The sequence below is a fragment of the Pantherophis guttatus genome, chromosome 3, assembly GCF_059756535.1.
Source record: "Pantherophis guttatus breed Tessera chromosome 3, ASM5975653v1, whole genome shotgun sequence".
Lineage (NCBI taxonomy): Eukaryota > Metazoa > Chordata > Lepidosauria > Squamata > Colubridae > Pantherophis > Pantherophis guttatus.
The window spans coordinates 100,395,056-100,420,180 of NC_142065.1; the positions used below are offsets into that span (position 1 = coordinate 100,395,056).

At 36.1% G+C, this 25,125-nt stretch overlaps 1 protein-coding gene across 3 annotated transcripts in view; it reads right to left on the reverse strand.

The window, feature by feature from the left end:
* The window catches only part of HMCN1 (hemicentin 1), a 226,242-nt gene that overhangs the window by 30,834 nt on the left and 170,283 nt on the right, over window positions 1-25,125 (reverse strand). For all 3 annotated transcript variants that reach the window (XM_034409613.2, XM_034409614.2, XM_034409612.2), the window contains exons 72-86: window positions 24,921-25,062; window positions 24,053-24,197; window positions 23,189-23,316; window positions 22,403-22,553; window positions 20,593-20,714; window positions 19,874-20,038; window positions 19,291-19,398; window positions 17,676-17,813; window positions 17,145-17,279; window positions 16,437-16,706; window positions 14,503-14,684; window positions 6,299-6,512; window positions 2,808-2,942; window positions 2,208-2,398; window positions 1,430-1,511 (exon numbers count right to left, since the gene is read on the reverse strand). In XM_034409613.2, coding sequence (XP_034265504.2) covers window positions 1,430-1,511; window positions 2,208-2,398; window positions 2,808-2,942; window positions 6,299-6,512; window positions 14,503-14,684; window positions 16,437-16,706; window positions 17,145-17,279; window positions 17,676-17,813; window positions 19,291-19,398; window positions 19,874-20,038; window positions 20,593-20,714; window positions 22,403-22,553; window positions 23,189-23,316; window positions 24,053-24,197; window positions 24,921-25,062 — 2,308 coding nt within the window. The remainder of the gene's footprint in view (window positions 1-1,429; window positions 1,512-2,207; window positions 2,399-2,807; window positions 2,943-6,298; window positions 6,513-14,502; window positions 14,685-16,436; window positions 16,707-17,144; window positions 17,280-17,675; window positions 17,814-19,290; window positions 19,399-19,873; window positions 20,039-20,592; window positions 20,715-22,402; window positions 22,554-23,188; window positions 23,317-24,052; window positions 24,198-24,920; window positions 25,063-25,125) is intronic.

Sequence of the window (25,125 nt, forward strand, 5' to 3'; positions counted from 1 at the left end):
TTCCATACAACTATTTGATCATCTTAAAATGTATTTTAAAACTCAACAGGAAAAGCCCAGTTCTTTCAGTTGTCTGTGCAAAGCAAGGTTAATACTGTATACTAGGAAGTAATAAAAGTTTCAGGAATATTAAAGTTGGGCAAATAGATTTATTGTTGATCTGAATAATATCTGTTATGTTTATTCTTAAATCCTTTGTATTCTATTTCTTATCCAGTTGTGTATTTTTTCGTACAATATAATGTTGTATTTTTCCATGATTTATTTTATTTTATTTTATGAACAAAGGTATCTAGAATAGAATAACAGAGTTGGAAGGGATCTTGGAGGTCTCCTAGCCCAACCTCTGCTTAGGCATGACACCCTACACCACTTCAGACAAATGGTTATCCAATTTCTTCTTAAAAACTTCCAGTGTTGGATCATTTACAACTTCTGGGGGCAAGTTATTCCACTGATCAGTTGTTCTAAGTTGCTTCTCTCCTTGATTAGTTTCCACCCATTGCTTCTTGTCCTACCCTCAGGTGCTTTGGAGAATAGCTTGACTTCCACTTCTTTGTGGCAGCCCCTGAGATATTGCTATCATATCACCCCTATTATACCCATCTAATGTTGTGGTAATAAAATAAAAAGCATGGTAATCCTTGAAATTTTTAATTGGATGCCTCCTCATACCAAGCTAAGAAAATCTCCACAGGAGTATGTGTGTTTATGTAGTCATTATTCTCAAATTTTCTTAAAAATAGGCAAAATATGTTATGCTTGCTTACTCAAAAATGAACATTATTGGAATCTATAGGATGTGTCCCAGATTATGTAATACTGAGGCAAATAACAATATTTTCTCTCAATACATTCCTTACCCAAATCATTTTGGAAAAAGATAAATATTTTAAATCCTTTTTTTAAAGCAATAACTAGATTGCAGTATTTAGTAAACTGAAAAGTAGTAATATTCTGAGCCACAGAATTGGTCAGTTCCAGTTAGATACCAAAAAGAATGAATTCTTCAAATAAGTGAAGTGACAATTTCCTCATTCGCGAACTCTCTATTTCAATTTGATGCCATCCACATGTTTGACTAAGAATTCCCGAATCTCCAGACCCATTTGAAGGCCCTGAGGCTATGGAAACCTACTTCTTGACAAGAAGGAAATGAAGGCAGTGAAATCTGAAAGCAAATTCATGTTAGTAAATATATTGTTTGAGATTAATTTATGAAGTTGACTTTGGAGCATTGACGTGGTACTACATCATTAACTCATCTCTTGTTCAGTTTCTAAAACTGAACTGGAGTTGGAGAGAGTATGTGTTAAATAAAGAATTCAGTTTGTTTGGAAACTACTAACATTTACAAGTACAGCAGATACACCTGGCTACACATTTCATAACTCATAGGAAGTTGTAGGAATATGGGTCTGTAACTTACTATGTAATGTAAGAGTGACATGGTATTCAACTGCACCAGCATCATTTGTAGCTATACATATATATTCTGCAGCATCTTCATTCTGAAAAAATACAGGTGATTGTTCAGTCTGGGACTGACTATATCAAACAATATCTTATACATTTTCAGATGTAGGATTTAAGTGAAATTATTCATTGCAGGCAAATATTTCTAATTTCATGATATGATATAACTTAGCTAAATAACTTTTTTTTTAGTATGTGGATTTTATTAAAAGAAATCCACCTGTTTATATATGATCCAATTTCCACTGACTATGTTGACTGGAATATTTAGGAATCTGGAGTTTAGGCAAGATTGTTTTATAGTGTGCCAATATGGAGGTATAGCCTGACTGGTCACAAATAAAATAAAGATATTTATAATACTATGCTACTTGGGAATTCTCTCCACATGTGCTGCAAATATGTCTCCCATAATTCCCAGTCATAATTGCCACCTTTTGCCCTGCATTGGCAGTTGTAATTCTGTTGAATCTAGCAAAGGTTAGGAAAATCTGGAATCATACACACATACATGCATGCAAAAATATTTTAGAATATATGGAATATATGAATATATGAAAAAGAGCATCTGTAGCAGTTACAAAAAAAGAAAAAGTTCAAGTTGAATTGATATCCCTTAATGGTGTCATAAAAATAACTGGGATGATCATAGCAAGACACCTTGCTGGTAGAAGATGGATACTATCATGTTTAATTAAATACAATTGTTGCATTAGTTTAATGTAACTCACTACTGTGCCACGAATGGCAAGGGATCCATTGCTAAGTTGTCTGATTCGATTGCTGATCAAAGTGCCAACTCCTTTTCTGCTCCACTGAATAGTTGGAGGAGGGTCTCCTGTGACTTCACAATTGAGAATGGCATTGCCACCCAAGGGTTCAATCCGACTGGAATGATAATCTCCCATGAATACCGGAGGTTCTGAATTTCAAAATAATAAGAAACTAAGTAGAAAACAAAAGTCTGTAGAAACTTGAAACCCACAATATTGGGGAAACATTACGTGGATCTGAAACATAACCCATAAATATATGTCATAACCCATGAGATTTAGCCATTCTATTTTTCTAGGCATTTCTGCTATTTTTGCATGGAATCATTTGCATAGTAAGACAATTTGTTAATTACAATATGTATCCAATTTCATTTTAACCCAAACTGGAAACAGAAATTTTCATTCCACCTATCAATCATAATTAAATGCTTTATTTTTGTAAGCTGAATATTTTGATTGCCGTTATTCCTCCTTGCCATACATTATATTGTAGTTAGATGCAATATGAAAGCAGAAAATTGTGAAACAAGGCCAAAACTTATCAGCAATACACACCTTTAACATAAACGGATCCAAGAGCCTTGATAGAACCAACTAGGTTTTCTGCCATACACACATAGGTTCCTGAATCTTCCTTAGACACTTTTTCAATAATGAGTTTACTCAATCCATTTACTCCATCATATTGTGCTAGCCGAACAAGAGAAGTTGAAAAAAAAAATAAACCAACATAAATTAAAACATCTTTGTAAAATTTATTTAATTCAGTAAAATGTTTTAAAGATATATTGACTATTTCCTATAATTGACTTCGCTTTGCAGCAAAAAACAAAAAACAAAATTTGGAGACAAACAGGAAGCCATATTGTCTTCTTGTCTCATGTTCTGCTCACAATGCAGTTAGTCCTCAACTTACAACCACAATGGAGTCCAAAATGCCTGTTGCTAAGCAGAGTTTTGCCCTATTTTATGACCTTTCTAACCCCAAATGTTAAGGGAATCGCTGCAGTTGTTAAGTTAGGAACACAGTTGTTAAGTGAATCTGCCTTCCCCCCTTCTGCTTGTCAGAAGGTGACGAAAGGTGACCACATGACCTGGGATGCTGCAACTGTCATAAATATATGCTATTTGCCAAGCATTCGAATGTTGATCATGTGACCATGGGAATGTTGCAAGAGTTGTCAGTGTGAAAAGCAGTCACAAGTCGCTTTTTCAGTGATGTTGTAATTTCAAACGGTCACTAAACAAATGGTTGCAAATTTGAGGACTACCTGTAAATGTTTAATTATGAAACTTCCTGCAGATTGTTTTTCAGCTACTGAACTCCTTCCAGACAAATGTGTCTCTAAACAAAACCATATTTAGGAAATTAAGGTATTTGGTAGTGAGAGTTAAGGTGGTATTTAATTATTATTATTATTACTAGCTGTACCCGGACATGCATTGCTGTGGGCCAATCTTGTGGGTATACAATATTTTTTGACCAAGTGCCAATAACGTCCCTCTGTAGCTCAGGTCATGCCTACTTTGCCTCCGTCCCACCAGTCTTTTCACTCAGTCGATTGGATTCAGACCTGAGTTGCCTTTCTCTACATTTCTTTTTCGACTTTAACGTTGCTTAATCAATTGCATTCTTGGACTTTTACTTATTTGGTGCTTGTATTGGGAGAGCTGTGTGTTGTGGGATTGGCGGACGCCTCTGCCCGGGCTGCCGTCTATGAGTTTGCATTCCTGGGGATCCGGAGGTTTGTCTTTGGACGCCTCCGAGGATACTTTGCCACGGGTGTAAGAGCTGGGTTCCTGGCTTGCCGGTATAACCACCGTCACCTTTGCAGCTCTCCGCACCACAGGTGGAATCAGGGTGCCTGCCAAAGGTATGGCATACTCCGTTAGTCGGGAGGACGCTTCGTGGCGGTTGACATTTCCCACCATTTTGCTTGTGGGTTGAGCGGCGGTGGCGCTGAGGAGAAAAGACCTGGGTCGTGCCTGCCATTGTGGTGCTGCGACATTAAAGTCCAAAAAGAAACTTAGAGAAAGGCAACTGAGGTCTGAATCCAATCGACCGAGTGAAAAGACTGGTGGGACAGACACAAAGTAGGCGGGACCTGAGCTACAGAGGGATACGGCACAGCTCAATTCCAATGCAATGTCATACAAAATAATTAAATCAAAATGAAAATAAATCGACATCTATGAAAATTGAATTTAACAATGCAATCGTAAACATTGAAATGGAATCGTAGAATTGGAAATTTGGAAATTGTAAATGGATCATAAATCGGAAACATTGAAATGGAAGCGTAAAATATTTAGTATAGCGCGTGTTGCTTTTACGTCCAGCAGATGGTGCCGTTTTGCAATGTTTTTCAATGTTTTTCATGCTTTTACCTGTCACAGGTATGACATCAATATAATATAGGTATATAAAACACGCACGTATTCGAATGCAACGTTGTGTCAAAATTTCAAAGCAATCGGTGAAGAACTTTTGGAGATTTACGATTTTGAACAAACGAACATTTACATTATTATTTATATAGGTTATTCATATTTCTATGCTGCCCACTCTCCGAGGACTCTGGGCGGCTTACACCAAAGACAGTATACTAAATAGCATATTGCCCCCAACAATCTGGGTTCTCATTTTACCCACCTCAGAAAGATGGAAAGCTGAGTCAACCTTGAGCCGGTGAGATTTGATCCACTGATCTGCTGAACTAGCAGTCAGCTGAAGTAGCTGCAGTATTGCACCCTAACCACTGCACCACTTCGGCTCCTCTTTAATGGCTTTAAGTATTTGAAGTTTGAAGTTTATTAGATTTCTATACCGCCCTTCTCCCAAAGGACTCAGGGCGGTGTACAGTCATATTAAAACACATAGATTTATAAAATTTAAAACCAATTAAAATCGAATATATAAAATTTGGCCCGCGAATTAAAACACACATACATCCATTATAAAATTCGTATTAGGCCAGTCCGGCTTGCTGGAACAAAAGGGTCTTAAGGGCATGGCGAAAAGTACGCAGGTCGGGGCTAAGACGAAGCTCTAAGGGCAGCTCATTCTCTGGTGCCCCCACAGAGAAGGCTCTCCCCCTGGGTGTCGCCAGTCGGCATTGTTTGGCTGATGGCACCCTGAGAAGCCCCTCTCTGTGGGAGCGTATTGGCCAGTGGGAGGTTGTTGATGGCAGAAGGCGGTCTCGTATATACCCCAGTCCTAAGCCATGGAGCACTTTAAAGGTGGTAACCAACACCTTGAATTGCACCCGGAAGACCACCAGTGCAGCTCGCGCAGGAGGGGTGTTACATGGGTGCGCCGAGTCGCACCCATAACCATATTTGATAGATATTTGATATTTTAGTAATACTTTTTATAGCTAGGGATTAAAGTAAAAGAAATGTGTTTCTCTAGGCCTAAAGCTACAGGTTAAACCTAAAAAATAATCTACACAAACAAGGCATATGGCCCAGTTCCAAAACACTGATGATGTTAGCCAGTTTGGTAATAAAACTTCTGCAACAAAACTGCCAAACTCAGAAACACCAAGGACCCCACAGTTCAACCCTGAGCTACAAATATTCTCTTCTATCAGTACCAGAAATATTCCCTCCTTAACTTACCAGGACAACTTATTTTGCAAATCACATTGCGAAAGAAGGAAGGAGGAAAGGAAGGAAGGAAGGAAGGAAGGAAGGAAGGAAGGAAGGAAGGAAGGAAGGAAGGAAGGAAGGAAGGAAGGAAGGAAGGAAGGAAGGAAGGAAGGATCAGAATAGAAATTAAACTCTGATTTGCTTCCCACATACTTTGTACTCTGTTATTGGCTGAGTTGAGCTGAGTTGGTTGAATTGAATTGGTTGAATGTGCTCTCGTGCAATTACATATACAGTCTATACAGTGTATTTCAGATTTGCAGATGGTAAAAAGAAAACCAAAGGCTATATTTACAGTGTGTGTGTGGGGGGGGATGCTTTCCAATCTGAAAGAACATGGCTCCACATCTAATTTTACAGCCTACCATTTATTATAGTTTTCTGGATTAACTCACCTGGAATAATATTATTGTTAAACGTCCATCTAACGTTGGGTACAGGAATTCCTGTTGCTTTACAAGTTAATTGCAATTGTTCTCCTTTGTTTAAAGTTACATCTCCAGGGAGTTCAGTAAAAGCTGGGAGCACATAAACTGTTAAACTGACAGTATGGGTGTCTTCACCAGCCGCATTGCTAGCAATACAGGTGTAGCTCCCAGAATCTTCCGGCTAAATAGAGAAGGAAAACAATTCCATATTCATAGAGGGCAAAATCAAAAAAATTTAATAGCTATTTGTACTACAGAAACTATTTTAATAATATTAGTAGGTAGATTTGAATCAGCCAATAGAACACCAGCAGCAAAATGTCTCATTATGATTTCCCCCTCCCCCCCCAAAAAATGTTTCCAAGTAATAGAGCATTATAAAGAATTTAGGTATTCAGCATGGCACATGTTGAAAAAAAAATGCAACAGAAGAAATATTACTTTCTCTTCAAATTTCCACTTCTTATCAACAACAATTATATGTAAGCTATGATTAAATACTTTTTATTTAGCTTTTTATTATTTTATTGTGTTAAAATGTTTTTATTGTTTTAATTGCAGTATATTGTTTTCAATTATAAGCTGCAGGAATCATTGATTGAGATGGGCAGCTGTACAAATTGAATAAATAAATAATTAATATTTGCATCAAATGTTGGGTAACAAATGTACAGCTGTGGTGTTTGCATGATTACATCACCATAGGTATCATTTGGGCATCACTGTAGATTATTAACGCACAGTGCTGCTGCTGCAGTAAGTGCATTCCTACTCCCACACCATTCAAAGGGTATTCATCCCAAATTGTATAGCTAAAAGACAATTTGGGATGAACATCCTTTGAATGGTGTGGGAGTAGGAATGGATTTCCAGAGAAAAAATTGCAGACTACCAGAACCAAGAGCACTACTCAGGTGACCCTGAGGACACAGATAAACCTCCAAGTGCTTCAACGACCCTCTAAAACAGTGGTTCTCAACCTGTGGGTGGGGACCCCTTTGGGGGTCGAATGACCCTTTCACAAGGGTTGCCTAAGACCATCGGAAAACACATATTTTCAATGGTTTTAGGAATAATTTTATGGTTGGGGGTCATCACAACATGAGGAACTGTATTAAAGGGTCACGGCATTAGGAAGGTTGAGAACCACTGCTCTAAAAAGATGCAAATGACCAGCTGTCTGAAAGGAATATAAATCCTTCCATTCCCCACTATCCTGTCAGAGGTACAGAAGCTTCTTGGATGAGAAGTGAAATGTCTTCAAAGAACAAAACAAGAAAGTCCAGTTGCCTCCTGAAAAAGCACCTTTGGGACAACCACGACCTGGAGGACTGAGAATCTCTACAGACTTGCAGGAAGTGCAGTTCTTGCATGAAAAGAAAATTTGATTAGATTATTTTTATACTAATACGTAAAGCTGAACAGACCAGGAATGTCAGTTGAATAGATAATTAGGTATACATAGATAAATAAAGCTGCTAACCATTTGCATTCAATCATCTTTTTTCATTGCATGTTTATTTTCCCCATGTTACCACCCTCTGCCTTATAAAAAGTTATCCAGTGAAGAAAGGAGATATTTAGTTCTGTACAACTTTGATGACCAATCTTTCTTTTTTTTTTTAATTGCAAAAGTTTTACAATTACATTTTCACCCCTTTTCCCCCCCGCCTCCCCCCCCAAGCTTCCCAACCTCCCTAACCCTCCCTAACCCTCCCCTCCCCCCAGACTTCCCTATAATATATTCATACTCATAAAAAACCCTTAATATAACACTCATATATAAACTTGAACCCCTCCCTCCCCTGTATAATTTTTCTCTTTACCTCATTACATTAAAATATTTCCAATACATTATTTTCAAATAAAAGCTATTTGATACTTTCTAGTTTGATATTTGTTCTGAACATATTCTATCCACCTTTTCCATTCCCATTCATAAGTCTCTTGTGAACAATCTTTTAAATATGCTGAAATCTTCGCCATCTCTGCAAAACTGGCCATCTTCAAAGTCCATTCCTCGATAGTGGGCAAAGCTTCATTCTTCCAGTATTTACCTATCAACAATCTTGCTGCTGTTATCATATACAATATCAATTTTGTTTCACCCAATGTAAAACCCTTAACTATACCCAATAAAAACAATTGTGGAGAAAATTGAATTTTTTTCTTCAAAACATTCTGCATGACCCACCAAATTTTTATCCAAAAAGCCTTAACTTTCCTACAGGTCCACCAAACATGATAATACGTAGCATCCAAACATTCACATCTCCAACATTTTGGCTGAACATTAGGGTACATACATGACAACTTTTTGGGATCTAAATGCCATCTATAAAACATTTTATAGAAATTTTCCCTCAAGTTCTGCGACTGTGTAAATTTAACATTCTGAACCCAAATTTTTTCCCATGTTTCCAACATCACTGGTTCTTCAAAATTTTGTGCCCACTTAATCATACAATCTTTAACTAATTCAGTTTCTGAGTCCCTTTCTAGCAAAACATTATAAAGCCTTTTGATATGCATTGGACCTTTCTCTCTTATATGTCTAACCAATTCTTCCTCGTGCAACATAATACCAGTTTTTTGGTCCTCTTTCCATCTCAATTGTAATTGATTATATTGTAGCCAAGTTAAATTAATCCCTTCGTCCAACAGTGTCTGCAATGTCTTCAGCTGCCATCTGCCCGCATCTGTAAAAAGAACCTCTTTGTATAAAAACCCCCCGAGTGACATTATATTTGTATTCCACAAAGTATGACCAAGATCCAGCCATAGCGGTATTTTATAATCCCATTTGAGTCGATGCTTCTTCCAAACTCTCATCAAAGAGTCTCTAAATATATGACTTTTAAATACTTTATCAACTTTGTCATCATAAAATAAGTAAGCATGCCATCCAAATTCAAGATCAAAACTTTCTGCATTCAGTATTCCAGCCTTTTTACTTCCAAACCAATCACTTGTTAAAGTTAAAGCTGCTGCGTCATAATATAGCTGTAGGTTTGGAAGTTTAAGACCTCCTCTTTCTGGAACATCTTGCATAATTTTCAATTTCACTCTCGGCTTCTTCTCGTTCCAGACGAACTTATTCACTCCAGATTGCCAAACTTTCAATTGTTTATCACTTTTAAGCACCGGAATCATTTGAAACAAAAAAAGAAATCTTGGCAAAATATTCATCTTAACTGCTGCTATTCTTCCAAGTAGAGACAGCTGCAGTTTTTTCCAAGTCTCCATATCTTTCTGCACCTCTCGCCACAACACCTCGTAGTTATTTTGAAACAATTTCATATTTGATTCTGCAACCTGAACTCCTAGATATTTTACCTTAGGTACAGTCTCAAAACCTGCCCTCCTTTCAAGCTCATGTTTACGATCTTGTGTCATGTTTTTAGCTATCATTTTAGTCTTTTTTGGATTCAATCTAAAACCTGAAACTTTACCATAGTCTTGTATAATGTCTTTCATCAAGATTATTGATTCCATTGGTTGTGATAGGGTAACAACCAGATCATCTGCAAATGCCTTTATTCTGTAATCCTCTTGCCTAATCTTTATACCTTTCAAAATATTAGAGTCCCGTATTGTATTTAGCAAGACTTCTAGTGTTAAAATAAATAAAAGTGGGGACAGCGGACATCCCTGTCTTGTTCCTTTTTCAATTTTAAACTCTGTTGTCAGACTTCCATTAATTATGATCTGTGCCTTTTGCTCTTGGTAAATTGCCGAAATCGCCTGTATAAATTGATCCCCAAAGTCTATCTTTTTCAAAGTCTTTAATAGAAAATTCCAATCCACTCTATCAAAGGCCTTCTCTGCATCCAAAAAGACCAGCACTGCAGGGATCTGTTTATTCTTCTCAAGATATTCCAATAAATCTATTACTTGCCTTACATTATCCTTCATATATCTGCCCTCGATAAATCCCGCTTGATCATCATGAATCACCTTTTGAATTACTGGCATCAACCTGTTGGCTAGTACTTTCGCAAAAATTTTATAATCTGTATTCAAAAGAGATATTGGTCTATAGTTCTCTGGTTTTTTAGGACCGATTTGTTCTTTTGGTATCAAAGATATGTAAGCTGTTGTCCATGATGGGGGTATTTTACCCCCTTGCTGAATATTGCAAAATAAATCTCTAAGTTGTTCCACCATTTCAGCTTGCAAAGTTTTGTAATATACTGCAGTCAAGCCGTCCGTGCCAGGAGCTTTGGCTGTTTTTAACTGTTTAATTGCTACTATTATCTCCTCCTCTGTTATAGGATAATTCATTCTTTCCTTTTGTTGATCAGTAATTTTTGTAACTCTTTTATCGTTTAAATATTTTTCTATAAGTCCATTCTGCACCTCCTCTTTAGCATATAATTTAGTATAATAGTCCACAAAAGCTTCTTTAATTAATTTTTGTTGAAAAATTTCTTTCCCTCCAATATCAATACTATCAATAGTCCGTATACTTTGTTTTTTCCTCAATGTGTAAGCCAACCATCTGCCCGGTTTATTAGCGTTACAAAATGTGTTATGCTTCGCATATTGTAAATTTGTTGCAACTTGTTCCGCCATAAGCATTTGAAATTGGTCTTTCAAAAGTTTTATAGCACTACGTATTCTTTCATCTGTTGGATTTTTAATAAGTAACTGTTCTTTATTCTTTATTTCTATTTCCAATTCAGATCTTTTCTTTTGTCGGAACAGTCTATGTTTAGAGTTCATGTAGATAAGTACCACTCTCATATAAGCTTTACTTGCATCCCACACAATTTCAATTGGGGTACCTTTATTCAAATTTATTTCAAAGAATTCTTTCAAATGCTTTTTAAGTTCTGTTGTATTTTTTTCATATCTAAACAAATTCTCATTTAATCTCCAAGAACGTCTCTCAACCTTATCCATCTCAATTTCTATCCATACTGGGCTATGGTCAGTCAAAGTTCTTGGAAAAATCTTTGTTCTTTTTGTCTTAACAAGTAAATCATCTGTCAACAAAATAAAGTCAATCCTAGAGAAGGATCTGTGTCTGTCAGAAAAAAAAGTATAGTCCAATTCTTTTGGATTATGTATTCTCCAAACATCTTTTAGTTCCATATCTTCTTTCATGTCAAAAAAGGTCTGTGGTAATCTGATTCTAGACTTTGCCAAACTCTTTTTATCTAATTTAGAATCAATTACTCCATTCCAGTCTCCCATAATTAAAATAGATCTGTAATCCCATTGCAATATTTTAGTATGTAACATCTTATAGAAATAGTCCTGTTGTTGATTGGGAGCATAAATCCCAATCAGAAGAATTTGGCCATTTGCTGTAGACAATTCAATTGCTACAAACCTACCATCTTCATCTGTTTCTATAACTTTAGCTGTTAACTTTTTATTTACATAAATTACCACACCATTCTTTTTTTGCGAAGTTGAAGATATAAAATGTGTTCCTAGTTTGGAGTTTATCAAATATTTTTGATCTTGAGTTGTGATATGCGTTTCTTGTAAACAAATTATATCATTATTAAATTGTTTCAAATATGTAAATAATTTCTTCCTTTTCTGTGCTGAATTCAACCCATTAACATTCCAGGATAAACACTTAAACATCATCAGCCTCTTTCTGGAGCAAAGAGCAAAATAATTGAAGATCATCCGAAAGCTTCAATCTCGCTCCTCCCATAGCTCCAATCTCTTGTGCAGTACTCTTATCTGCCTCCTTGTCTTGTCTTTCCTGTTGTTGTTGTTGCTTTTGTTTAAGTAACTTAGCTTGAGCTCGAGTTATACGTTGATCCTTAACTTCAATCATCCAAACCGGGTCCAAGATTGGAGAAGATTCCAGCAAGGGCTCATCCAGAAAACCTCCTTCTGCACCTTGCACTTCTTCTAATTCCTGCTTAGACTGTTCTTGCAGTTCTCGTTGAGGTTGCTTCTCTTCACTCTCTTTAATCTCCAAAACTGTAGATGTACGTGGAGATGGTGTTCTTTCCTTAAGAATAGTAGTGTAGAAGTGCTGTGCCTTCTCCACGGTATTCAAACGGTATCTTTCTCCCTTGTATCTGAAAATTATGCCGACTGGTGCGTCCCACCGGAAAGGTATCTGTAAATTTTGCAATTCCTTAACAAGAAAACCAAATTCTTTTCTAGCTTTCAGCATTTTAGGAGGCAATTCTTTATAAATTCCAATTCGTGAGCCCCCCACTTGTACAGAAGTGTAAAAGGATTTTTGCAGGATATCGTTTCTTATTTCTCTATCTGTAAAGTATATGACCACATCTCTAGGTAATTGTCTTTGTCTGGCCACCCAAGAGTTCACTCTGTAAATTTTATGTATTTTGTGAAAAACCACATCTGGATTAACTTGTAAAATCTTAGCCAGGGCCTCAGAACAAACTTGTCTCAAATCCTGTCTTTCCTCCTCTTGAATTCCTCGAAGCCGTATAGCAAACTCCATTGCCCTGAATTGCATCATGACAATCTCGTTTTCAACTCTTTGCATTTTATTATCAACATCAGCAATTTTATAATCATTGTCTTTCATCTTAACATTAACTTCTGATTTAAGTTCTTCAACTTTATAATCAACTTTCCCAATAAATTCTGCCAGGCCAGATGCCACTTCTGATATTTTTTTGGTCACCTTGTTTTGATTCTGTTTCACCATATCTTTAACTTCATTAATTTCTTGCATAAACTCCTGATGTGATTTTTGAAGTTTATCATCTATCTCCTGATGTGATTTTTGAAGTTTATCATCTATCTCCTGTTGAGATTTTTGAAATTTATCATCCAAAGTTTTAGAAATAAATTCTTTTAAATCTCCCACATCAAATTCTTTTTTCTGAGTCTGTAACTGTTGAGCAGGGGGAAGCTGCGTTTCATGTTTGTGTGTGGGGGATCCCCCCCCTGTTGCCTTCCCTTCCTGCTTCTTTGAGGCCATCCTGCCACGTAGGCTAGTTTTTCTGAAGAGGGAAGTTCCTTTTCCTTTCCCTCCTGCACAAAGACTTCTAAAAAAGTCCCCCAGATTTAGTCAAATAAAACTGAAGTAAAACAAAGTCAAATTTTTAGAAAAGGAAATTTTTTCTTTAGGTAAAGCAACTTTGTAGCAGCTTTGTAGCTTTATAGCAAAGCAGGAAGGCTTCACAAATCCACTTTCACTAGCTCGTTAACTCAAATGCTGGGCGCCATATTTTTTCAAATCACTTACACTCACTCGCTTTCTCTTTTGAATTAAAAAGTCAACAAAGCACTAATACTTGCAATTTTCAAGTTTCTGGATTCAAGTTGGTATTTCCGCTGTTTGTTAGGGTTAGTTCCTTTCACTTTAAAAGTTTGCTGCTGCCGGCTTGTTCTGCTGAAGGCAGAATCGTCCCACGCCGCCCGGAGTCTCCGCAGGTTGGGAGGGAGCCGCGCCTGTTTTTTCCCCCAGAAACAATTCCCTGGGGGGTTACAGGGGCTCAACCTGTGCCCTGCTGTCTCTGCTCCTACAATCTTCAAGATTTCGGAGTTTTCGAGCCGCTCCTCGTTCGCGGGGCGGCTCTACAGGCGGCGGGGCTGGCGGTCTTTAAAAAAACACCGCCGTCGCCGAAGCTTGCAAACCGGAAGTCCGATGACCAATCTTTCTTAAACATGCTGTTTAAATAGAGTAACAGAGTTGGAAGGGACCTTGGAGGTCTTCTAGTCCAACCCCCTGCTTAGGCAGGAAACCCTATATAATTTCAGACAAATGGTTATCCAATCTCTTCTTAAAAACTTCCAGTGTTGGAGCATTTACAACTTCTGGAGGCAAGTTGTTCCACTGATTAAATGTTCTAGCTGTCAGGAAATTTCTCCTTAGTTCTAAGTTGTTTCTCTCCTTGATTAGTTTCCACCCATTGCTTCTTGTCCTACCCTCAGGTGCTTTGGAGAATAGCTTGACTCCCTCTTTGTGGCAGCCCCTGAGATATTAGAACACTGCTATCATGTCACCCCAATCCTTCTTTTAATCAAACTAGATATACCCAGTCCAAGAAACCGTTCTTTATATGTTTTAGCCTCCAGTCCCCTAATCATATTTGTTGCTCTTCTCTGCATTCTTTTTGAGTCTCAGCATCTTTTTACATCATCATGACCAAAACTGGATGCAGTATTTCAAGTGTCGCCTTACCAAGGCGTTATAAAGTGGTTTAACTGAGGCTTACCTTAGCATTCTCTATAATGAAGTCTTCATATGGTTCAGATCTGCGCTTAGCTGATGGGCTTGTGTTACCTTTCCTCCATGTCACTGATGGTGCTGGCATTCCATCAGCAACACAAGACAGAATTGCTTGTGAATTTTCAACAACAGTATAGTGGTTCTCAGCTGCACGGATCTTTGGTGGAACTGTGAGAAGTATTTTTTTTTAACAAACAAATAATTGCTTTTATTAAAATTAGGCATTTTGTATACTGTACTGTATGCATATGGATGTGAACATGTATCATCACAAAAGAGTCTTCAACATCTTTTAGTAGATATTTGTACAGATGGTGACTGAGGAAGATTTGTTTAATTTGAAGAAAGCAAAACTGTTGGAAATGCTGGGTAAAAGTTCTAGGCATTTTAGTCCAACACATCTGGATGGCTAAAGAAGGCTGAAATATAGTCCAGTATTCTATAGAAATATGAGAGAATATATCACAACACTGGGAAAAATGTAATTTAATAGGGAAATTTGGGAACTAGCAAACATTTGCCAACAAACCCTTAAATTATGTAGGCAATAAGATTAGCTTGAGTTCATCAGTATGCAGTGTTCAGAGATTACACTTAGTATTCTGCCACAAATAAAGAATTCTCCCCTTTTTAATATACCAAAATATAGGTTTTAATTTTAACATTATTGTGTTCAGAAGAAATATTCCAGAGCGCTTTATATTAATGATCTTTTTTTAAAAAAATTTTTTTTAATCTACTACAATAGTAATTTTTCCACTGTTCCTACACTTTTTTGTTTGGGAATGGGAGAAATGTACAGATGATCAAAATGGGATGGGATGTTACCCAAGAAAGCAAGCCTACCAATCCACAAGATATACAGCAGCATCTTGGCTCCTGCAAGGAGATTGATGGAATCGAAGGGCCTTTTTATTATTGTATGTTTTTAACTTGTGTTCGCCACTCTGAGTCCTTAGGGAGAAGGGCGGCATATACATTTTTGGTAAATAAATAAATAAATAAATAAATAAATAAATAAATAAATAAATAAATAAATAAATAAATAAATAAATAAATAATTGATTGATTTGCATAAATATTCAAACATTTGGTCTAAGCATTGCACGTTTTGATTGGTGTAGGATGCTTGCATAGCAGCCTTTCTCATCCTTTTCAGAGTTAAACTGAAATCTGGGTTAAGTCCAGGAAATTAGCTAAGACAGCATTGTGTATTTTCTATCCTACTGGCACAGGACTAAATATAATGTCTAGAGTGTTGCTGCTCTAAGGCAAGTGTTGATGGGTTGCTTTATTTTTTTATCTGCAAATGGAAAAACTGAGCAGGATCCATTCCACTCTTTGTTGGTTCTTCCATGTCTCCACTTTGGGTTTCCTTCTAGTAGGCCTCCACTTCAGATCTGCAATTTTTCAGCTCTATGAATTACAGAATGGGGCACAATGGCTGCTGGGATACATTGTATACCTATGGATACACTGTGCCACTGGTTATATCATTGAATTCTAATTGAACATCTTCAGATTTCAGGTGACTGTCACTGCAGGTTCATCAGGCATCGGTAGGTTACTACCATTGGTCATTGTTACTTGTGGTTTAGAGCCAGGACTATTCTGATCTTTCCTTTCTTAGCTATGTAAGCACAAAATGCGCTAAATCCATCTAGAGTTAGCCATCTCTAACTGATCCGATCCTCTTTTTTTTCAGATTTGTTTTTATAGGGTGATTTGGTTAAATATATATCACACCAGAATTCCACTCATTATTTTCAGGGTAAGTTTAATACTCTGCAATCGCCTGTTCATTAAAGTGATAATTATATGTTTACTTGTGGAATGAAAAATTAAAAGCTAGCCAGTATTTTGATTCTTCAATGTGTTTAATAAATAAATTCAAGTTTCCCAGGTTTTAATTTTACTTACCAAGGACAGTGAGTTCTACACTGGAATTGCTGGATCCAGCCACATTAGTAGCATTGCAAGTATAATGTCCAGTATCCGTAGGTTGAACAAAAGCAATCTGCAAACCTCCTGTGCTGAGAACCCTTTGCCTCATGGACTCAGTGATTATCTGTCCATTTTTTTGCCAGGCAATCACAGGAGACGGGTAGCCTTCGGCTTCACACAACAGAGTGACAGGTTTATCCACAACAACCACATATTCTCTGGGATGTGGTTTGATAACTGGAGGGACTGAAAAGTCATTGCTCAATTGAATTTTTGTTTGAATTTTAATTCAGAGACAAAAAAAAAAAAAAACCCTAAACAACTTTACATATATACAAGTACATATACTGTGAGTCTTATACTCCCAAAAATATGGTAAATATCTGATATTTTCAAAGAATAAATTAGAGACCCCATAGTCCAAGTCACCATATTTAAAGATTTTCTTGGCCTGGTATCCAGCTGAGAGTCAATATTGGATTAGTGGCCTATTCTGTACGATAACTGTTTATTTTCCAGTATGATGAGCTGAGCCATAGTTTTTTTTCCCCTTTCTTTCATTAGCTTCTAAAACAATACATCTCTTTGGAACAGTTTCTAACCAAGGTTCAGTGAAAAGCACCTTTGCAGTGTTTTCTATGGTGGCATCAAATAACAAAGTTGTGGGCTAGGTACAAAACTTACCTTGAACTTTTAATTTGATCTTCCCAAGGGCAGTGCCTGCTGGATTCTGAGCAATGCACATGTACGTTCCAGCATCTTCAACAGCAGCTTTAGCAATCTGAAGATTGCCATTGGGAAGCACTGTGTACCTATTTCCTAAAATACATATAGAGTGTTCTAGGTAAGTCAGAAAGAAGGATCAGGTTAAATCCTAAACAAGATATATGAGGAATCAGAGAAGGAAATAAATTTTGAATAAGGAGACATATCGACAATTTTCTGATATTTTTTTAAAAATAAAACCAAAAATAGATAAGGGAAGAGTTTAAACTGCACACTGATACCCCTGGATAGATTAGTAGAGAACATTCTGGTAAACTGGTGCTTTGTCTACAATGGTGGCCAGATAGTGAAGGAACTCAAAACATGTCCATAATTTGCAGAAATTCCTCTGGCTCAGCAAAGTTACCTATCCCATGTTGTATTTCAATTTCAATTACATGCTGCTTGTTGCTCTGAAGGAAATTGAAAATTATGATCAAAACAAAATACCTGTTGTAATAACACTGACCCCTTCCTTCTGCCATGATATTACAGGATGAGGTGTGCCTAATGCTTCACAGGGCAGGAGAACTGGGTTGTTCAGAATAACATCTAATGCTCCGGGTTGCACTCGCATTGTTGGTGGTTCTAACAGGAGCACACAAAAAAGAGCTAGTTAACGATCTAAAAACCCTCTTTATTTATATAAATCGCTTTTCAGGGTTAAAAAAAAAATTCTGTGAGTGCTTCTACCAGACTAAAACCATTAAACTATAAATGGCAAAACTTAACTACCTAACATTCCATAACTAGCAAAATAAAACTTTTTTATTTTCAAGATTTCATGGATTAAGTTAAAATTATAAGAGCAGATCTGAAAAATGTAATCACAGTATTTTAGGTGGAAGAATTTTCCTCTGCAATATAGAAATCTTTCTGTGCCAACTCAGAGAACTCAAACTGCCCAAGGACCTGCTAATTCAGTTCTACAGTGTCTGTCATCTGCACCTCTATCACTGTTTAGTTTGGCTCTGCAACCAAACAAGACAGACACAGACTTCAACGGATAATTAGAACTGCAGAAAAAACAATTGCTACCAACCTTTCTTCCATTGAGGATCTGTATATTGCATGAGTCAAAAAGAGGGCTGTGAAAATAACTACAGACCCCTCACATCCTGGACATAAGGACATAATGACTATGACTATCATTAAATGTTGTACCTTATGATTCTTTATCTTTTCTTTTATGTACACTGAGAGCATATGCACCAAGACAAATTCCTTTTGTGTCCAATCACACTTGGCCAATAAAGAATTCTATTCTATTCTATAAATTGTTTCAATTTCTACCCTCAAAATGACGCTACAGAGCACTGCACACCAGAACTAGACACAAGGACAGTTTTTTTTCCCCACATGCCATCACTCTGTTAAACAACTAATTCCCACAACACTGTCAAACTATTTACTGACTGTATTACTATTATTCTTCTCATCCTTCCTATTACCTATCTCCTCCCACTTATGACTATAACCTTGTTGTTTGATCTCCTTGATTTATATTCTTTGTTTCCTAGTATGATTTGATTGCTTATTTAGTAATCTATGACTATCACTGTTGTATCTTATGATTCTTGATTAATGTATTTTTTTTCTTTTTATGTACACTGAGGATTATATGCACCAAAGACTAATTCCTTGTGTGCCTAATCATACTTGGCCAGTAAAGAATTCTATTCTATTCTATTCTATTCTATTCTATTCTATTCTATTCTATTCTATTCTATTCTATTCTATTCTATTCTATTCTATTCTATTCTATTATTTCATCCTATCCTATCCTATCCTATCCTATCCTATCCTATCCTATCCTATCCTATCCTATCCTATCCTATCCTATCCTACCCAGGGAAAGGTTTAATTAAGAAATATGTCTTTGATGTGTTTATTTATAAATCTTGATGGGCATTTACATGCAAGGAATATCCATGCTGTTTGGTAGTACAGATCTGCTAGGGCCATACCATTTTCTGTTCTGAATCTGTTGAAAGCTCTTAGATTTTTAGTTGTGTGAAAAAAATATATATTAATAAGATAAGAAACATACAAGTTCCCACCTCACCCTGAACATGAAGGGTGATGTGTTTATAAGCAGAGCCAGCAGCATTCCATGCAGTGCAAGTATATTTTCCTGCATGATCCAATTGAGCAGCACTTATATCAATAGCACCTAAAAAGAAGAAATGAGAGACTTCCATTGATTATGCTAAACAGTGATTAGTGACCATTGGCAATTCTCAGTCAGTTTCAATACAATTCCAGGAAAACCCAGTGGAAGCTTTCTAAATCAGTGGTTAGAGTCTGAAATGTGAAATAGAAGATTGATGCTTTTTAATATTCTCTATTATGCATTTCATCTAAATTGAAAGATTTTATACTACATCACATCTAAATTGAGCAGCATAAACTATCATAATTCCAAGATGAGGATCATCACAGGCTGGCAATGATTGGATATATCAAGAGTTTAGCTATTGCTGCAGAACTTGAGTGAAATATGTTTCTAACAAAACATCCTGTTTTAGGCAAGAGCACCAAATCTTTAACTCTCCGCTTTCCTCAACATTTTTTTTTCATTACAACACTCCATCACCATCACAACACATCTCTGTTCTGCTATATACTGTTTTCATGGCATGCACAACCTGAAAACAGAATTCTGAAGCCATTTCCTCGAGAAGGAAGCTTTATTCCGTTCTTGGTCCAAAGGATTGCAGGCATTGGAACACCTGATGCTGTGCAGGGGATGATTATGGGGGATGACTTGGTTACTAATAGATCTGTAACTTCATCTGCTATGGATGGTGGCACTAAAGTAAATAAAGATAAGCATTGGTATTAATCATCTGTATTGTGATGATGTCTCCTTGAATGATCTACAATTGCCAGAACACTAAAGAATATACCGTATTACAATGCTAATGTATTCGTATTTAAATAAGCTTATAGCTTCTACCTGAATAAAAAAAAAACCATATGGATCTCCTTGCTTCTTTTTTAAATGCAAAATGAATAAAAAAACATTTTATGGAATGGATTAATTATTGACTAAAATATGTGATACAAACAAAGCAGATATTAAAATAATGTAAAGATCGACCATACAATGTCTTATGGAATTATATTGATTGGATGGGTTTTCATTCTGCGTAAAAGAAAAAAATTGCAGCAGAATGGATTCCCAAATCCCAGAGTCCAGCATCAACAGCTTTCTATTTAGCAATCCTTACCTTTCTTTTTCTATTTTTTTAAATTTTATTTTGAAATCTGATTTTAATTATTAAAATAAAATTCTTCTACCGAAACGTGCTGGTAGATCAGCTTTTAAATTTTATAAGAACATATTCCAATGTTTGTACTGTACCTTCTACCATGAGACTAATGATCCTTTGATCTTTGCCGGCTTCATTGGTTACTATACACTCATAGAGTGCAGTGTCTTCTACAGTAGGAGAAAGGATCACTAGTGAACCTGAAGACAAAAGCCTGGAAGAAAGCACAAAAATAATTATTACCGTTTACCACAGTGCTTGTCCTAAGAGATATAATTCAAATACTGAGGTTAACAAAAGACCAGTAGAAACATAGATTTCAGGCATTGTATTTCTATTTTAAAAAATTGCTTGAGGGAAACAAAGATCCCCACCCATTTATTTATTTATTTTGTGAATCAAATTAAGATGATAAGTTTGGATACTTGATTTCCAGAGTGTCACTTCAGTATTTAATTGCTTTACCCAACACATAATGAATGAGAGTTCTTCTAAGAAATCATGAAAAACAAGAAGCAAAAAGGGCTTCTGATCCTAATTCTGTTTTTCAACCTGGTTCCAGGCAGCTAGCAAAAACCTGCAGTGTTTCTCTTGATGAAGGTGGAAATAAAAGAAATTGTTATCATCATAGATGATGAGAGAAGGTTTTCCTTTTCTCCTCCCCTGATGGCTGCTACAGAGTGAGAACCTTTTTTTCCTTTACCCGCAATCTGCTGTGTTTGCTGCCAGAGCTAGTTCTTTAGCAGCCTTGCACTCTGGATTTGATGGGGGGAAGTTAGAAGATTGCAACTCCTTGCAGCTGAAAAGTCAAGGATCTTTCATCTCTCCTGACCTGCAGACGTCTTGGTAAGCAAGCCTAGGATTTTCCACTTTTTGAAATTTTGCTTTTTATTTTAAAATGTTAATTGGATGGCTGAATGCTGATTTATTTCAACCCCCTGCTGGTCTTTGTCTGCTCTTTCAGAAGGCTTTCCTTCTCGAAGGGCATCCTACTCCACCTAAACTATGTCCAACAAATAATTTCCAAATATTTTCTGCAAGAAGAAAAGAAGATCCCATACACTCCTCAGCTACATCAATTTATCCAGACAAGATCTGCTTATTTGGGATTCAAACAAGGAAACAGAAGCAGGATCTGTTAATTTATAGTATTTGATTTTGGCATCCAAGGAGAGACATTCATAATCCCCCTTTTAAGAAGTAAGACTGTTGACAGTTTAGCAAGACAGTTAATGAGAATATTGCCAAAACCTTAGACAGGCAGATGGTAGTAAAGTAATATTTATGAAACATTCATTGCAATTGCATGAGCTAAATGACAGGTGATTTAACTCCTACATAAAATCTGTGGAAACTATAAATCTCCATTCTCCAAAAATTAAGACTATAAGCAATTCTGCCTCCCCCCCCCCCTTAGGGCACCACTTTAGCTCTGATGCTACCATAATCAAAGAAAAAGGAAACAGTTCCCCCTCTAAGGCCATGGGAACTTTGCAGCCAGGAAAAATGGATAGTTCAGGAAAGAAAGAGAGGGGGGGGAGAGAGAGAGAGAAAGAAAGAAAGAAAAAAGAAAGAAAGAAAGAAAGAAAGAAAGAAAGAAAGAAAGAAAGAAAGAAAGAAAGAAAGAAAGAAATTCTATGTTGTAACATAAGGATTTTTTTAAAAAATTAGATGCTTTGCAATACTATGGATGTGGTGGACAACACGGGGAGTATTTTTCAAAGTGACTAAGAAGAAGCTCCCACTGAGTGAACCAAATAGAAAGTACATATTTGCCCTCTGTGTATTTAAAAAATAGGTTCTCCCCTATGGGTGGATGAGTAGGTTTTTATTCTTTTTAAAGCACAACATGGAATCACTGCTCTGTATTCATAAAAACAAATAAAAAACCAATTTTTTTACCTGTATGAGTTCTGATCCAAATTGTGAACGTGCCCATTCTTCTTCCAGGTTATGGCTGGCTTAGGAATCCCTGTAGTTTCACAGGCTAGTGTGGTTTGTATATTTACAGATACTGTGACATTGACAGGTCCTGGAGCAATATATGGAGGAACTGAAAAGAAAAAAGACCATTGGTCTTTACCAAATGAGAATGGAAAATAGAGCAGAGTTTATCATAGCAGATATAGCTCAAATAAAACTCCACCAACCCACCCTTAGTGATCCAACGTAAGTTCATGTATCTTCAGGGACAGTGGGGGTTTCATATAGACTTCACTCATTCTAATTCAACCCGTACGGATGTCCGGTTAATTAACTAACTAGTCAAAAGAGGATATTTTATTTATGTGTTTCTTTGTTTCTTTATTTAATTTTTATGCCACCTATCTCCCCTATAAGGTGACTCTGGATGGCTTACAGGTTCTAAAGCAAATAGAAAAATAATTAAAATATATTAAAATATTAAACATTTAATTCAACATTAATTAAATTTTTAAATATTAACTAATTAATAATTGAGTAAATTTTAAAACAGATTCAAAATTTAAAAACTAGACAAAAACCAAAGCTAAGAGATGGATGGCATGGGGATGAAGTTTTCTTATCCTTTCAGTAAGTAGTGATTACTGCATTATGGTCCAGCATGGAAGAGAAAATAGGATTATATGGATCCTGTCTAGCATTCTTAGTTTAAGCCTATTCAATTTCTCCTATGGTATTTGTTTGTCTGAAAAAAGGCATATTTACCATGGACCTGAAGATCAATTCGCTTACGCTCAGTGCCAGCCACATTGGTTGCCATACAAAGGTATCTTCCAGTGTCAGTAACATGGGCTGAATGTATATGAAGGGATCCACTTTCTAACAGTGAATATCTAGAGTAAAACACAAGGAATTTAACACATTCTCAATGCATACGCAGAAAAAGAATCATTATTCACACAGCTGTTTTTCCTCTGTCCTGTGTTTCATTATTATTAGTAAACGAAAGAAGCAGAAAACATATATTTGTGGTTGGGTTTCTGGTTCACAACAAGACTCTGCTTTTATACTAACCCAAAACTTAATATACAGATATTTGAATGTATAATGACAGGGATAGTTTTTTTTATGTGCAGACATCTCTATAAAGTTGTACTTAGACGTGAGTTGGCAATATTGTGAATCCACAAGACCTTCAGAAATGTCTTACTTGCTGGTCAAAGCAGGCAGAATATCTAAATCACCTTAGAGGATTTTAGAAAAAGAAGCTAATAATTAGATCTAGTTAATACTTGGATGAAGGATCATAGGAAATAGCAGAAGTGTAGATTAGATTGGTTAGTCAAAATCATTCTATTAGAAGGTAATGTCAAATTAACTCCATACTCTTACTAGGGTACATGAACATGGAGAAAGTTATGTAGTCACTGATAGACACACTTGCTGTAGTGTAGGGTTAGTAAAATCCACACCCAACAATTTGATATCAGATATGTTTTAAAACTCTATTTTATCTACTTGAACATAGCAAGTTCAGTCAATGAGATTAATTTCCTCAACATAATATATACATTAAGAAAAATATAGAGAATATACCACAGAACGTCTGTTCAGGAAATCAATATTTACCTCACATTGTTTCCACCTAAAAGGGCTCCATCTTTTCTCCATGAAACTCTTGGAGCTGGAACACCTTCCACAGCACACTCCAAGACAGCAGACATATTAATATTCACAATCATAGTCTGAGAACCATTTTTGATTGAAGGGGGAACTATACAAAGGAAGATTCCCAGACAAAATCAGGAAGTTAATTTAATTTATTGAAATGAGATTTTCTTTCATCCCAAAATACGGGCCCTAGGTTTTAATGGTATAAAATTGACTTTTCTTATGCAAATCTAGGCTCTAAAAACCTGGAGAACCACCAATGAGTAAATATTTAGAGTTTTGCAATGCAGGTACCAGCAATGACAAATATTTCTGTGTTTGTTTTATTTAAAACAAAAATACATGTCATATAATGTAAATTCCTATTTACCTTTCTTGTGAACAACCTACTTAAAATGTATAATTATGTTTTTACTGTGCTAATTTTAAACAAGATTTTTTATTCAATAAGGGTGATTTCTAGATAAGCCTGTATTGGTTTTTTTTTTAAAAAAAACACAAATCCATATATATTTTAAAGTTTCCTAAGTGTTGTTCTCTTACCAAAGGACACACTGCTATGTAAAATTTAAAAATGAAAATTGGAGAACATCCTTTTTGAACCCAAACCTATCTTTAAAATTTATAAAAGCTGCTTTAACTATCAAAATTAAAATAATGCATTTTTAATCAAAATAGGAAAAAAAAACCTTAGAGAACTTTCTTCCACCAAGAAATAAACAGATGAAAGATCACAAAACCTGTTTTTTTGAGAAGTCTAATATTTTGAACATTTACTTATGAAAATATCTTACAAAGATTATATAGATTTATCTTCTTCTCTTACCATTTACAGCCAATACAAACTTTCTTGTGGTTCGGCCTGCAACATTACTTGCGACACAGGTATAACTTGCTGCATCGTTTAAGTCTGCGTTGTTGATTTGCAAATATCTTCCACTGGATAAAATGCGAACTCGAGGAGTGGCCTGAGAATCAGATTTTCAAAACTGAATTTCTTTTCAATAATAGATAAAAAGAATCAAAAGAAT